The sequence below is a fragment of the Syngnathoides biaculeatus genome, chromosome 15 (genome assembly GCF_019802595.1).
Source record: "Syngnathoides biaculeatus isolate LvHL_M chromosome 15, ASM1980259v1, whole genome shotgun sequence".
In the NCBI taxonomy this organism is placed as follows: domain Eukaryota; kingdom Metazoa; phylum Chordata; class Actinopteri; order Syngnathiformes; family Syngnathidae; genus Syngnathoides; species Syngnathoides biaculeatus.
The window spans coordinates 3,357,091-3,373,088 of NC_084654.1; the positions used below are offsets into that span (position 1 = coordinate 3,357,091).

The following is a 15,998-nucleotide window of genomic DNA, read 5'->3' on the forward strand; positions in this document are numbered from 1 at the left end:
TGTCTCTTCTGGAAATAAGTATTCACCACTGCCAATGCCATCTTTTTGGCAAAGTCCACCACCCTCAAAGTTCTTTGCTGAACCCATCACTTCTTCACCTCCCCCATTTCCTTCGCCAACATGTCCATTGAAATCTGCACTAATCAAAACTGTCTCTCTTTCTCTGGGATGCTCAGGACTACTCCGTCTAGTTCTCTTCCTTCCCTCCCATTTTCTGCATTCATTAATTTCTCAAAGTTCCGTTTCCATCAACTTAGCGCACTAGTGGCACCAGTCAACACGTTTCCATCTCTGTCCTTAATCACCCTTACCTGCTGCACATCCTTCCCATCTCTATCCCTCTTTCTGGCCAACCTGTAGAGCTCCTTTTCTCCTTCTTTCATATCCAACCTAGTGTACATGTCGTCATATGCCTCTTGTTTAGCCTTCGCCACCTCTACCTTTGCCCTACGACGCATCTCAATGTATTCCTTTCCCCTCTCCTCAGTCCTCTCCGTGTCCCACTTCTTCTTCGCTAATCTCTTTCCTTGAATAACTTCCTGTATTTTGGGGTTCCACCACCAAGTTTCCTTTTCCCCTTTTCTACCAGAAGACACCCCAAGTACTCTTCTGCCTGCCTCTCTGAAAACCTTGGCAGTAGTATTCCAATCTTTTGGGAGGTCTTCCTGTCTGTCTCACCTCTTCCCAAGAAGCTACACAACATTCTTCCTTTCTCAACTTCTACCAGCTGATTCTCTGCTCTACCTTTGCCTTCTTTATCTTCCTCCCCACTACCAGAGTCATCTAAATCCAGGTTGACAACTCTTCTTTTTTCTCATGCTTTTTAGAATATATCCACTTTTTGATCATATTACTTGCACTGTATGCGGTTTTGTCTTTTTTTAATATCGTATTTGTCATTTTTATTGTTTTTATCCCGTTTTAAATGTTTTATCTCTTTGTTTTCAAATGCCTTTAATCATGTAAAGCACATTGAGTTACCTCGTGTATAAAGTGCACGATTCAAATAAATTTGCTTTGCTTTAATTAGGCTGAGCATATAAGTCTTCTGTGTTCTATTGTCAGTTGCTAGTTCGTTGTGTTTGAAACTGGATCAATGTGTGTGTATGTACGCAAGCGTTTTGTTAGTAAACCTCCCTCGTTACAGCGTTCCTGTGCCACTTTAGTCAAGTCTTGTTTTTGCTCATGTTCCAACTTTTGCCTCGTTGTTGTCGGACCTCGTTTCAGGATTTATGGACCTTGCCTTTTTGCCACATGTTTTTTGTGCTTCTGTCTTTTGAACTGCTTACTTGTGTATGTATGCTCCCTGAGAAGGGTTGCGTCAGGAAGGGCATCCGGCGTAAAAATTGTGCCAAACATATGTGCGTTCATCTGAGATGACACGCTGTGGCGACCCCGAAAGGGACAAGCCGAAAGAAACTTACTTACTTGTGTATGTATGTATGTATGTATGTATGTATGTATATGGCAAAATTAAACTACCCTCAAAAATCATGTCCCTGCCTTGGAGTCCTGCATTTGGGTCCTACCGCATGTCGCTTTCTCGTGACATGCAATGCTGCAGGTGAGAGAAATTAAAGCCTCCACGAGTCTCTCCCTCACTGTGCGTTCGTGTGTGCATATGCATTCATGTGTGCGTGTGTATGTCTGTGTATGTACCTCCCCTGGGTTTCCCAACCACGGTCAGGCGACTGTTGCAGGAAAGATTAACAAAGGTTTTACAATTAAAGATTTAAGTGAATATGAGTAGTGTTGTAATCTTAGTCTCAAATGTGTAAAGTATAAACACTGTTTACATATTTCAATCATTCTGGTACCCAGATACTTATACATAACAATCCCGGGGGTGTGTGTGTGTGTGTGTGTGTGTGTGTGTGTGCGTGTGCGTGGGGGGGGCAGAGGGTCCTACTTTGCGGTTTTTCACATTTCACCGGGAGTTCTGGTCCCTATTAACCGCGAAAAATGAGGGATTACTGTATGCTGTATATCAGGAACATATACACATTTTTTCTTATAAAAATTGAACAATTGAAAATAGTTTTTCCAATAACTCATGCGACAATAAATAGTGTTTAAATCCTTGAGCCATTTGACAAATAATCCTCAACGATAAAACTCAAGATGTCAAATCCTCAAATCCGTCTGAATCCATTCCACTATCATTTTCGCAACTTCTTTACCTGCGTCCAAAACAAAAGCATGACGGAATCCATTTTCACACAGTCTGAAATCGCCTGTTGGGAAGTCCTTCTTGATCTCATTGTAAAATTGGACAGGACACCAGTGATCTGTTGCTCCATAATAAAATATAAACTAAAAAAAAAAAAAAAAAAAAGTCAACAGATTAGATAAGTCTCTAATACGGCACAAGGTAAACACTGACAAAGTATATATAGTAGGATAGTTTATACAGTGGAACCTCTATTCCAGGAGACTGGCTTGAATGTGGAATTAAAAACAATTGTTAAGCATTTGTGAAATTTTAAGAGCAGATAAGGCGATTATGAAAGCTGCCTCACAGATGTGCATAACACATCTTGTTTTTCCCATAAACTGTCACACAAGTGTAATTAGAAGTTACCCACTTATATGAACTATGAAGAAGGCAAATGATACTTTTGCAAGTGCTTGATATGTAGCTCTCATCTCATTATCCAAGCCGCCTATCCTCACAAGGGTTGGGGGAATGTTGGAGCATATCCCAGCTACCTTTGTGCGATGAGCGGACTACACCCTGAACTTGTTGCCAGTCAATCGCAGGGCAGATATCGACCCCATCGCTGAGCAGGAATTGATCCCACGCTGCCTGTGCCAAAGGCAGGTGTGTGTACCAGTACACCATCAGCGAATCCTGATATCTAGATGTGATGTATATGGTTTTCTCTGAATGTGTGTAATTTTTAACTGTATAACTTTTCAATGTAAAATTTTATTCAATGTGAAAATATATTGATTGATTTTTAATATCTAAAATATAGATTGATTTGATTCAATATATGAAATCAGATCTTGTTTCATATATTAATTCATGATACTGGTTCCTTACCTTTTCAAGATTTCTCTTAATGGTCATGTTATCTCTTGCTAAAACTGTCCTCATTTCCTGATTCGCCATGTACACAGCGTTAGCTGCAAAGAGAAAATACATACATTTAGTCATCAAGGGTGTTAATATCAATTTCATCATGGGCTACTTTTGCTTAGATTTTCCTCGGAGGGTCGTTATTATTATGAATATCTTATCGTATCATTACACAACATTTGGTCCTGCATTTTATTATACTTTTTTAACAACAAAATTGATGACCCATAATTTTTTCATTAAAAAATAGCATGCTATGCATGCTAACAGTGAGCAGACAGTCTTCTCCCAATTCTACTACACTAAGAATATTTGAAGACAAAATGAAATTTAGAAGGTGGTTTCACAGTTACAACTGATGATCTCAGGACTATCCAGCCAAACCAAATTATTTTAGAACAGCACCTAAAGTGCTTCTTCAGTGGCAAAAAAAAATCCTCATTTGTTTCAGTTTGAAAATGCAACTGTAATAGGCTTGTGTAAAGCGCTAAGGCCGAAGCTGTATTTTGTCTGGTGCTGAAACTTTAGCACTCAAAAGAAGTACAGTACAGTATCGTGTGAACTGTAAGAACACGATGGATCTTCACTGATGGGTGTTCACCGATTGAATGCCATGCTGCATTTTTTTTTTTTTTAAAAAACACACCCCTTTCAACAAATTGCCCTGTTGCACAGCCTTAACAGTGTACAGTATATCATGAGTGCTGGGTCTCGTTGGTTTACTGAGAATCTACTGGTAACTTGTTTGACATATAGCAATAAAAAATATCGTGAACACGTGGATTAATCTGGTTAGTCACATTGGACAGCTATTATTTTGAACACCACTGTACAATACATAATTTTTTTTTCTGTCCTGCTTCCATTCTATTTCTTTCATTTCCTTTTCAAGGTATTACTGCTAAAACGATGAAATTTTTCCCATTGAAGGAGTAAAAAAGGTTCTTATATTTTCTTTAGAAAAAAACAGAAAGGTTACACAAAAATGAGCTCTTTCATACTAACGTCAAGAGACTCTCTTCCCACACACAAACATCAGCCTCTGCACATTTGCGATCATGTTTTATCAATATCAATGTGTGAACATGACTTATTGGGTTCATGTTTTTAAAACTGAGAACCATTTTTCACACTTCCAAGATATTAATAATCTGCAGTTAAGCCCCTTCTAAAAAACAGAGCACTGGACGATTCCATGTTAGCAAGCTATAGACCCATCTCAAATCTATATAAATCCATAAAGCTGACTCAATTTCAGCAATTTTACCTTTCCTCCACTTACCTACAAGACAAAAGAAATTCCTTCACATCAAGCTTTAGGAAGTCAGGATGTAGAACACAATGTGCATTGATATGCTGTTAAAAAAAAAGCCTGCTACACTAAAAAAAAATTACCCCCCGCCAAAAAAATAAAAAATAAAACTAAAATCCGTGTAACAGCAGGGCTGCATAAAGGGAACCAGATTGTAGTGAGGGAGCACGGTATTTATCATGACAAAGTATTTTTTATTTTTCCCGTAAATATACTACTACTATAGACTAAAAGTGAATCCCATTTACAATTTTAAGATTGCGGGAGTTTGATACTGAAACACAAATTATGAAAGTCTCAACGTACAACATTTCTTGGTTACAAACCTGGCACATCAAACTACTAAGCACCACTTCCAGTGTGCAAAAACCACAGGAAAGAAAGCACAAAATAGTTACATTGCAGTTTTTCATTTTATTATATTTTATTTATTACTAGAAAATGTTTTTCATTTAAATGTTTGATGCCATTATGACTTTACTACTGCATTAGGAGAGGATAGTCGTGTTGGTGTATTCAAATGTATGTACAAAATCCTGTTACATTGGTGTCGTATAAAGTGATTTCTGGATTAAACTGAGGACCCTTGTATTTAAATGTTCAATATATTCTTAGATATTTTTGTTTGAACAAAAGCCAATAGTGTTTCTCACCACTATTAACACACAAAGGAAAATAAGAAGAAACCCCAAAACAATATAGACATCAGCATGAAATCATTAAAGAATTACCTGCAGAGTCTCCACTGAGTAGGCCTACAGTTGGTTGGACAACTGAGTGATCCAGAGCACCAATGCCAGCAAAAACCAGTTTGACCAGACGGGCTTTGAGTCTGTCCGGCAGGAGCGAGAGCAGGAAGATTGACAGGTAGGTGAGGTACCGCATGTGACACAGTAAAGGCGTAATGACCTTCCCTTGGGGAGTCAGGGCCATGCGTTCAATAGTTGGGAACAGCATGATAGCTTTCAGAATCTGCAGGGAGGAAAAAAATGTATCCTGAAAGGAAAGTTATAATCTAAGAAAGAGAGTCTGTGTGAAATAACAATTTGCAGATTGTCTAAATTTAAACATACATACATACATACATACATACATATATATATATATATATTATATATATATATATATATATATATATATATATATATATATATATATACATATCTTCTTCTTCTTTTCCTTTCGGCTTGTCCCGTTAGGGGTCGCCACAGCGTGTCATCTTTTGCCATCTTAGCCTATCTCCTGCATCTTCCTCTCTAACCCCAACTGCCCTCATGTCTTCCCTCACCACATCCATAAACCTTCTCTTTGGTCTTCCTCTCGCTCTTTTGCCTGGCAGCTCCATCCTCAGCATCCTTCCACCAATATACGCACTCTCTCGCCTCTGAACATGTCCAAACCATCGAAGTCTGTTCTCTCGAATCTTGTCTCCAAAACATCCAGCTTTGGCTGTCCCTCGAATGAGCTCATTTCTAATCCTATCCAACCTGGTCACTCCGAGCGAGAACCTCAACATCTTCATTTCTGCCACCTCCAGTTCAGCTTCCTGTTGTTTCTTCAGTGACACCGTCTCTAATCCGTACATCATGGCCGGCCTCACCACTGTTTTGTAAACTTTGCCCTTCATCCTAGCAGACACTCTTCTGTCACATAACACACCAGACACCTTTCGCCAGCTGTTCCAACCTGCTTGGACCCGTTTCTTCACTTCCTGACCACACTCTCCATTGCTCTGTATTGTTGACCCCAAGTATTTGAAGTCGTCCACCCTCGCTATCTCTTCTCCCTGTAGCCTCACTCTTCCCCCTCTACTTTTCTCATTCACACACATATATTCTGTTTTACTTCGGCTAATATTCATTCCTCTCCTTTCCAGTGCATGTCTCCATCTTTCCAATTGTTCCTCTGCGTGCTCCCTGATTTCACTGCATATGACAATATCATCTGCGAACATCATGGTCCAAGGGGATTCCAGTCTAACCTCATCTGTCAGCCTATCCATTACCACTGCAAACAGGAAGGGGCTCAGAGCTGATCCCTGATGCAGTCCCACCTCCACCTTAAATTCCTCTGTCACACCTAAGGCACACCTCACCATTGTTCTGCTGCCATCATACATGTCCTGTACTATTTTAACATACTTCTCTGCCACACCAGACTTACGCATGCAGTACCACAGTTCTTCTCTTGGTACTCTGTCATAGGCTTTCTCTAGATCCACAAAGACACAATGTAGCTCCTTCTGACCTTCTCTGTACTTTTCCACGAGCATCCTCAAGGCAAATAATGCATCTGTGGTACTCTTTCTAGGCATGAAACCATACTGTTGCTCGCAGATACTTACTTCTGTCCTGAGTCTAGCCTCCACTACTCTTTCCCATAACTTCATTGTGTGGCTCATCAACTTTATTCCTCTATAGTTCCCACAGCTCTGAACATCCCCTTTGTTCTTAAAAATGGGAACTAGAACACTTTTCCTCCATTCTTCAGGCATCTTTTCGCCCGCTAGTATTCTGTTGAATAAGTTGGTCAAAAACTCCACAGCCATCTCTCCAAATTGCTTCCATACCTCTACCGGTATGTTATCAGGACCAACTGCCTTCCCATTTTTCATCCTTTGTAATGCCTTTCTGACTTCCCCCTTAGTAATCATTTCCACTTCCTGGTCCTTCACTCTTGCCTCTTCAACTCTTCCTTCTCTCTCATTTTCTTCATTCATCAACTTCTCAAAGTATTCTTTCCATCTATTTAGCACACTACCGGCACCAGTCAACACATTTCCATCTCTATCCTTAATCACCCTAACCTTCTGCACATCCTTCCCATCTCTATCCCTCTGTCTGGCCAACCTGTAGAGATCCTTTTCTCCTTCTTTCGTGTCCAACCTGGTGTACATGTCTTCATATGCCTCTTGTTTAGCCTTTGCCACCTCTACCTTTGCCCTACGTCGCATCTCGATGTACTCCTTTCGCCTCTCCTCAGTCCTCTCAGTATCCCACTTCTTCTTCACTAATCTCTTTCCTTGTATGACTCCCTGTATTTTGGGGTTCCACCACCAAGTCTCCTTCTCCCCTTTCCTACCAGATGACACACCAAGTACTCTCCTGCCTGTCTCTCTGATCACCTTGGCTGTCGTCGTCCAGTCTTCCGGGAGCTTCGGTTGTCCATCGAGAGCCTGTCTCACCTCTTTCCGGAAGGCCGCACAACATTCTTCCTTTCTCAGCTTCCACCACATGGTTCTCTGCTCTACCTTTGTCATCTTAATCTTCCTACCCACCACCAGAATCATCCTACATACTACCATCCTATGCTGTCGAGCTACACTCTCCCCTACCACTACTTTACAGTCAGTAACCTCCTTCAGATTACATCGTCTGCACAAAATATAATCTACCTGCGTGGTTCTACCTCCGCTCTTGTAGGTCACTATATGTTCTTCCCTCTTCTGGAAATAAATGTTCACTACAGCCATCTCCGTCCTTTTTGCAAAGTCCACCACCATCTGCCCTTCAAAGTTCCTTTCCTGGATGCCGTACTTACCCATCACTTCTTCATCGCCCCTGTTTCCTTTACCAATATGTCCATTACAATCTGCACTAATCACAACTCTCTCGCTGTCTGGGATGCTCAGAACTACTTCATCTAGTTCCTTCCAGAATTTCTCTTTCAACTCTAGGTCACATCCTACCTGTGGTGCATAGCCGCCAACCACATTATACATAACACCCTCAATTTCAAATTTTAGTCTCATCACTCGATCTGATACTCTTTTCACCTCCAAGACATTCTTAGCCAGCTCTTCCTTTAAAATAACCCCTACTCCATTTCTCTTCCCATCTACTCCGTGGTAGAATAATTTAAACCCTGCTCCCAAACTTCTAGCCTTACTACCTTTCCACCTGCTCTCTTGGATGCACAGAATATCAACCTTTCTCCTAATCATCATGTCAACCAACTCCTGAGCTTTTCCTGTCATAGTCCCAACATTCAAAGTCCCTACACTCAGTTGTAGGCTCTGTGCATTCCTCTTTTTCTTCTGATGCTGGATCCGGTTTCCTCCTCTTCTTTGTCTTCGACCCACAGTAGCTGAATTTCCACCGACGCCTGCAGGTTAGCAGTGCCGGGGGCGGGCGTTGTTAACCCGGGCCACGACCGATCCGGTATGGGATTCTTTAGATGAACGCTCATATTTGTTTGGCACAGTTTTTACGCCGGATGCCCTTCCTGACACAACCCTCTGCATTTATCCGGGCTTGGGACCGGCCTACAGATTGCACTGGTTTGTCCCCCCATAGGGCTGCATTATATATATATATATATACATATATATATATATATATATATGTATATATATATATCAACATTTGAGTACCCAGTTATAGTAATAGTAATACTTTGTTGATCATTTCGACTGATGGTTACCTCGGTACCTTGTTTTTTTTTTTATATATCTCTGAGTCAGTCAATAGATTCTTGGCGCTGAATATTTTTAAAGTGACCTGTAATTTTAAGTCATAGTGTATACACAGTGCATCGAAGCCATATTTTTTTTTCTACATTCCTGTGGGCTTTGGAGCATTGCTGAACTCGACTCGAATTCCACCAGCAAGCCTTTCAATGAGAGACAGTGGAATCTGAGAAAATTGTGGACACTGAGATGGGATCTTCTAAAAGCAACGAGCTTTCCCAAAAATAACTGTCAAAATGCTATGCCCGATTGTAAGCGCCACTTCAACTTGTGTACAAGACACCAACAATTGTGAAAATCAGATGGGATCTCAGGAAATTCACTTTTATTCTATGTCTGGGGGGTAGCCATTTGAGAATTTTTTGTCTGATTTTGTCAGTAAAAAATATGGTCAGAAATGTTTTCAAATTAGGGTAAACCTTCATATATCATCTCAGTGATATTAAAATCGGTTTGATTTGATGATTTGAAACCTGTGTGAGATATGAAAAAGGAAAAAAAAAATCAGGAAGGTGGCGAATACTTTTTTCATGGCACCATATGGAAATTTTAGAGGCATCACTTTATTCTACCATGTATGTTTTTGCGATATGGGAGGAAACCTGGAAAAAAACCCACACAGGCATGGAGAGAACATGCAAGCTCCACACAGCCGACGCAGGATGTGAACCCAGGTCCTCAGAACTGTGAGGCAGATGTGCTAACTAGCCATCTACTGTTCCACCATTACTTTTATTCTTGAATAATTTATTTTCAGATAACATTTGTGTCTGCAGATGGGGAATTTGGGTTTTTTGTTTGCTATGAGCTATAATCAAAATCATTGTATATAATAAATATGAAATATTGCACTCTGCGTGTGCAGTGGATCTCTATCATGACTTCAACTTTTTGAACAACCACTTAAATAAATTAAGATCAACAATATAATTGACCTGCGCATGAGCGTGCTTGATATGGCATGTGAATGCTATTGACGTGTGCCTCAGCACCAGTGCCGTGTGCATGAATGTGATTGATTGGATGGCTAAGTGCCAGTGAGATGAACGGTTGAGCGGATATTAGATGCGTGCATGAGCCCCAAAGACATCTGTGCCCAGTGCCAGTGAAATGTGCGCATGAACTTTATTGCCACGTGTGCATGAGCACAAGTGACGTAAACAATTGACATGTTTGTGAAGGTCAGTGGCATGAACATATGAGCGTTGCAGTGATATGGGAAAAAAAAACTGAACATCTTGCGACATGACAAACCTTGAGACTGGGATCTTTCCTCATTATCTCCAAAATGATATAGCAGCCAATGGAATGTCCCACCAGGATAAGGTTTGTCTCTTTTGGGACATGCTTCCTAAGGAAGGCCAGCTTGTGTTGTACCTGACCATTTAGACCAAATGTGTCCAAGTCAGCTGCTGATGTGGCATCTGTAGAAATAATAACATATATAGAGTATCTCACAAAAGTGAGTACAGCCATCATGTTTTGCAAATATTTTGTTTTTTGTGGGACTTTCATGAGTTTCCTATAATGTAGTCAATGTAAAGCTTGCATAACAGTGTACATAGGTATACTAAACCCTTAATATTAATCAACATTAATATGTAAAATGGTGTAAAACACCATTGCTTTGGCAAGGACCCCGGAAAATGTCATCTATGAAGAGACAGGCTTACAAAGCACAGTTTAAACTGCAAGCTATCAGTTACGCAGAGGAACATGGGAATCGAGCAGCTGCAAGAGAATTTAACAACAAATCCATCGTTCACAAGTGGAGGAAGCAGGAAAACAAACTTCGCCAAGTCAAGAAGAAGAGGCTGAGTTTCCGCAAAAATAAGGCGAGGTGGCCAGTGTTGGAAGACCAACTTGACCAATCAACAACTTGACCAATCGATTTCTGATCAAACAACAGATAAAAGAAACGTCTCTGCAGTCACCATTCGACTCAGGGCAATAACGCTTGCAAAATAAATGAAAACTGAACATTTTCAAGGAGGTCTGTCTTGGTGCTTTTGTTTTATGAAACAATGGCATCTATCCATCTTGGCATGGACTACCGTGGCGCAGCAACTTCCAGCGTTTTACAAGGAAAAGCTGGCCATCTTCCGCTCCTACTGCAAAAATAAATAACATTGCTGACAAACAGATCCAGCCTAATAAAAGCACCAATATAGACAAGGTGCCGCTCACTTACGACATCCCGGTGAACAGCACTTGAGAGAAGGCGATCAGCACAGTAGCAATACGCACAACAGGGGATGAAAAGTCGGCTTTTACTGTTATGCTTGGCTGCCATGGTAATGAATAGTGGTGATTTTTAAGAGGAAGACGCTGCCTCAAGAAAATTTTTCAGCCGGAGTCATCGTTAAGACCGATCAAAAGGGTTAGATAGAGGAAGAGAAAATGAGAGAATGGCTGATTGAGGTGTAGGTAGGGACAGGATGTTTTTTTTTCCCATGCGTCACCATCATTGTTGATCTGCAACTCCATATTAAAGCCACTGTGAAAAAAAACAAGTGCAGCAAATGAACTTGTAACTCGGGTCCCTAGTGGCTCAGTTCTTAGACCCTTTCTGTTCAGTCTAATTAGGTTCCCCTTGGGTCAAATTATTCAGAACCTCAATTTTTACAAATGACAGCTACCCCCTTTTATGTCAGAACTTTTTTTACTGTGACAGTGGAGTATTCAAACTACCGCTGTGGTTTCTTAGTATGCCAAATGGATATTTATTGAGAATCAGAGTCGATCAGTCGAACAGAATAAGCTTTCTAAAGGGCAGTGACAAAAGAAGACACCATAAGACAAAGCACTAACTGGAAACGAAATGAGAAAAGTAAATCCATTTACATCTACATTACATATGAGCGTTGTATGGGGCAGTAGTGCTACCCCAGGGGTGTCATTTTTGCTCAGCCTTATTGTAGTTATGATTTTCCTAAGAGGGCCGTAAAATTTCCAAGAAATTTTTAATCACAAAATCATAGTATTACCATCACACAACAAATTGACTAATTTTGTAATCAGAAAAGGACAATGGTTTCTTCCAGTAATGTTTAAGTTACTGTAGAAAAAGGGTTTGGTAACAGTCAAATGCAATATCTTAACATTATTATTACAGTGAAGAAAATTGGAATTTGAACACCCTGCTATATTGCAAGTTCTTCACTTAGAAATCATGGAGGTGTCTGAAATTTTCATTGTATGTGCATGTCCACTGTAAGACATAATCTAAAAAGAAAACTCTAGAAATCACAATGAATGAATTTTTAACGATTTGTGTGATACAGCTCCAAATAAGTATTTGACCACCTGTCTATCAGCTAGAATTTCTGACCCTCAAAGACCTGTTAGTCCCCCTTTAAAAGTCCACCTCCACTCCATGTATGATCCTGAATCAGATGGGTTAGGGTGGAGGGTAGGGTGGGAGTGGATCCCGATGCAAGATATCCCCTCGTGGGGTCTCAATGATCCTTATAAAGGTGAGGAATCAGCCAAGGACTACACGACAGGACTTGGTCAATGACCTGAAAAGAGCTGGGACCACCGTTTCCAAGGTGACTGTTGGTAAGACACAAAGACGTCATGGTTTGAAATCATGCATAGTACAGAAGGTTCCCCAGCTTAAACCAACACATGTCAAGGCCCGTCTTAAGTTTGCCAATGACCATTTGGATGATACAGAGGAGTCATTGGAGAACGTTTTGTGGGCAGATGAAACCAAAATTGAACTTTTTTGGTCAGAATTCCACTAACTGTGTTTGGGGGAAACAAATGATGAGTTCCATCGCAAAAACACCATCTCGACTGTGAAGCATGGGGGTGGTAGCATCATGCTTTGGGGGTGTTTTTCTGCAGATGGGACAGGACGACTGCACTGTAATAAGGAGAGGATGACCGCGGCCACGTATTGTGAGATGTATGCTCTGAATAATATGGTTATTGTCAGAGCATTCAAGATGGGTCGTGGCTAGGTCTTTCAACATGACAATGATGGATCAAAAACACAGCAAGGAAAACCAAGGAGTGGCTCCGTAAGAAGCATATCAAGTTTCTGGCGTGGCCTCGCCAGTCTCCAGACCTAAACCCAATAGAAAATCTTTGGAAGGAGCTGAAACTCCGTGTTTCTCAGCGACAGCCCAGAAATCTGTCTGGTCTAGAGAAGATCTGTGTGGAGGAGTGGGCCAAAAAACCCTTCTGCAGTGTGTGCAAACCTGGTGAACAACTACAGGAAACGTTTGACCTCTGTAATTGCAAACAAAAGCTACTGTACCAAATATTAACATTGGTTTTCTCAGGTGTTCAAATGACATGCTTTGTTGTGAATTCCCAACCACTGAAAAAAACCCAGAAATAATATAACGCATGCAGCCAGACCAGCTGACCCACGATGCGCATTTTTGTGAATTCCCAGCCGCCGAAAAAAAACGGAAATAACATAACGCGTGCGCCCAGACCAGCTGACCCACTACGCACTTTGTTGTGAATTCCCAGCCGCCGCAAAAAAAAACCAGAAATATCATAACGCTCACGGCGCAACCAGCTGACAAGTTGGAAGAACAACACGAGCAATGGATTAGCAAAGAACAAACATTCGACGTGAAAAGATAAAACTTCAAAACAACTTAATTCACTGGACATCGCCATGAATAAAATAAGAACAAAATAAGTGAAGTTGGGAGCGATGTGGGAGCGATGGATGACAAATGACAAACACAACGTTATTAAGAGGCAGTCCTTGAGCGAGTTACGCCACAATTTTTGAAAGGTATGTGGATGCTTGAGCTAACGTGTCTGCTTCCACTTAAGGAAGTAGGAAAATGAGCTTTGCCAAGTCGAGAAGACCAAGCTGAATTTCTGTGGAAACAAGATGAGGTGGCCCAAGTTGGATGAACGACATGAGCAAAGGATTGATGAACAAAGAACAAACAATCGCCATGAAAGCCCCTACCACCCGGAGTAAAAGTTGAGATTGGTTGTACTTTAATGAAGTATTTAACATTGTATAGAGTGAACTTGGTTGTACTTTAGTATTTCAAAACCGTGCATACATGCTACCATATGGTTTTGGCTAGTATATCTATACAGCTATACTGTATAGCTACATGGTTAAATACTTAATCTCACGATTTACAATGTTAAATATGTCAGTAAAGTACGTACAACTGAACTCTGTTTCCTATCCGGTACCTTTTTAAATAGCGTGCATGGATGCTTTAAGCTAATGTTGCTATATAGCTATATCCTTTGCGGCACTAAACATGTTGTACGTTTGAAGTGCATGGTTTGTCTCAATTATTTCTTCGCTCATCGTTTTGTTGTCTTTTGGTTGTGCTGTTCTGTTTGTAAAGATTTTAGTTTGGTGTGAAACCGTGGGTGAGGATGGTGTGTTGACTCATGACTCGCTCAGGGGGGGGAGTGTAGGCTTGTTCTTCTGCTTACAAAAATAAAGGTGCAATTGTGCCTCACTGGCTTGCGAGCGCCACCCTGCCTGCGCCGAATAATACAGTGCGCCTTGTAAGTGTGTTAAATATTGGAATTTCACCCGCATCTGAGGATGAGCCTTTTAACATGGTGTGCCTTATCGCTGCGAAAATACGGTCCTGAATATTTTCACCTATCATTATTGTAGTAAATGAAAATTTCACAAAACAATGTAGGCTAGAGAAATTTTATTTTATTGGAAAAAATTGTCTATTTCAAATGTGATTTTGAAAATATATGTAGTACAAAGAGATGGAAACATAAAAAGAAAGGGAGAATGGATTTACCCTTCATAAGTTTGCAAGAGACCCGGTTCGTCGTGAAAAATGGATTGCACGGGTGCAAAGGACGAGAGCTTCGTCGATTCCAAATGACAGGTAGGTGTGTATACAGCTTCTAAAAAAAAAATAATAGTTTAGGGCGGACCAGGTAATCGTGAATTTTTTCATATAGGCATTTAAGTGAATAATGTTAATGTATTTTTCATTACAATATCTATTTTAGAATGTTTATAGGGATGACCTTTAAAGTTATTCTGCACTTTTGTTAATTAAAAAAAAATGTTAAAAAAATGCAATGTTAACCCTATGTTTCATTGAATATACTACAAAGACAAGACATTTAATGTTTAAACTGATAAAATGGGTTTTTAGCAAACAGTCATTAATATGGAATTTAATGGCTGCAACATGTTCTATAAAAGCTGGGACAGCTAAGGAAGACAAATTTGAGGAATGCTCATCAAACACCTCTTTGAAACATCCCACAGGTGAATAGACTAATTAGGAACAGGTGGGTGCCATGACTGGGTATAAACTAACCTTCCTTGAATTGCAAAGCAAATATGGGGTGAGGTTAACTTCTTTGTGAACAAGTGCGTGAGATAAGAGTCAAACAATTTAAAAATAATATTCCTCAAAATACAATTGCAATGAAATTAGGGATTTCATCATCTACAGTCCATATCGTCATCAAAAGATTCAGAGAATCTGGAGAAATCCCGGCAGGTAAAGTCTGAAAAACAACATTGAATGCCCATGACCTTTGATCCCTCAGGCGGCAGTCCATCAAAAAACGACATCAATGTATCACGGATAACACCATATGGGCTCAGGAACACTTTAGAAAAAGTGTCAGTAAGTACAGTTCAGGACTACATCCGTAGGTGCAACTTAAAACTCTGGGATCCAGAAGCAAAATCAATTTATCAACAACAGAAATGAGGCCAGCTTTCTATAGGCCACGGCTCATCTAAGATGGACTGATTCAAAGTGGAAAAGTATTCTGCGGTGCAATGAATCAACATTTCAAATAATTTTTGGAAATTGTGGAGATCGTGTCCCCGGCCAAAGAGGAAAAGAACCACCCGGACTGTTATGAACGCACAGTTAGAAAGTCAGAATCTGTGATGGCATGGGTAGCTTCCACATGTCTGAAGGCACCGTTAATACTGAAAGGTGCATACAGGTTTTGGAGAAAAATATGCTGCCATTCGAGTAGTGTCTTTTTCATGGACATCCCTGCTTATTTCAGCAAGACAACACCAGAGCACATTCTGCATGTGTGATAGAACAGCGTGGCTCCGTAGTAAAAGAGTGTTGGTACTAAAATGGCCTGCCTCCAGTCCACACCTGTGTGGCGCATTATGAAGCGTGAAA

At 40.5% G+C, this 15,998-nt stretch overlaps 1 protein-coding gene across 13 annotated transcripts in view; it reads right to left on the reverse strand.

Annotated features, from left to right (window-relative positions):
- The window catches only part of ldah (lipid droplet associated hydrolase), a 40,413-nt gene that overhangs the window by 12,952 nt on the left and 11,463 nt on the right, over positions 1–15,998 (reverse strand). For 6 of the 13 annotated variants that reach the window (XM_061842792.1, XM_061842797.1, XM_061842790.1 and 3 more), the window contains 4 exons: positions 10,117–10,286; positions 5,126–5,366; positions 3,047–3,129; positions 2,181–2,313 (listed from right to left, as the gene is read on the reverse strand). In XM_061842792.1, coding sequence (XP_061698776.1) covers positions 2,181–2,313; positions 3,047–3,129; positions 5,126–5,366; positions 10,117–10,286 — 627 coding nt within the window. Of the gene's footprint in view, positions 1–1,731; positions 2,314–3,046; positions 3,130–5,125; positions 5,367–10,116; positions 10,287–14,627; positions 14,737–15,998 lie in introns of those variants that run through there. The other 7 variants (XM_061842795.1, XM_061842794.1, XM_061842793.1 and 4 more) reach the window with 4 other exon arrangements.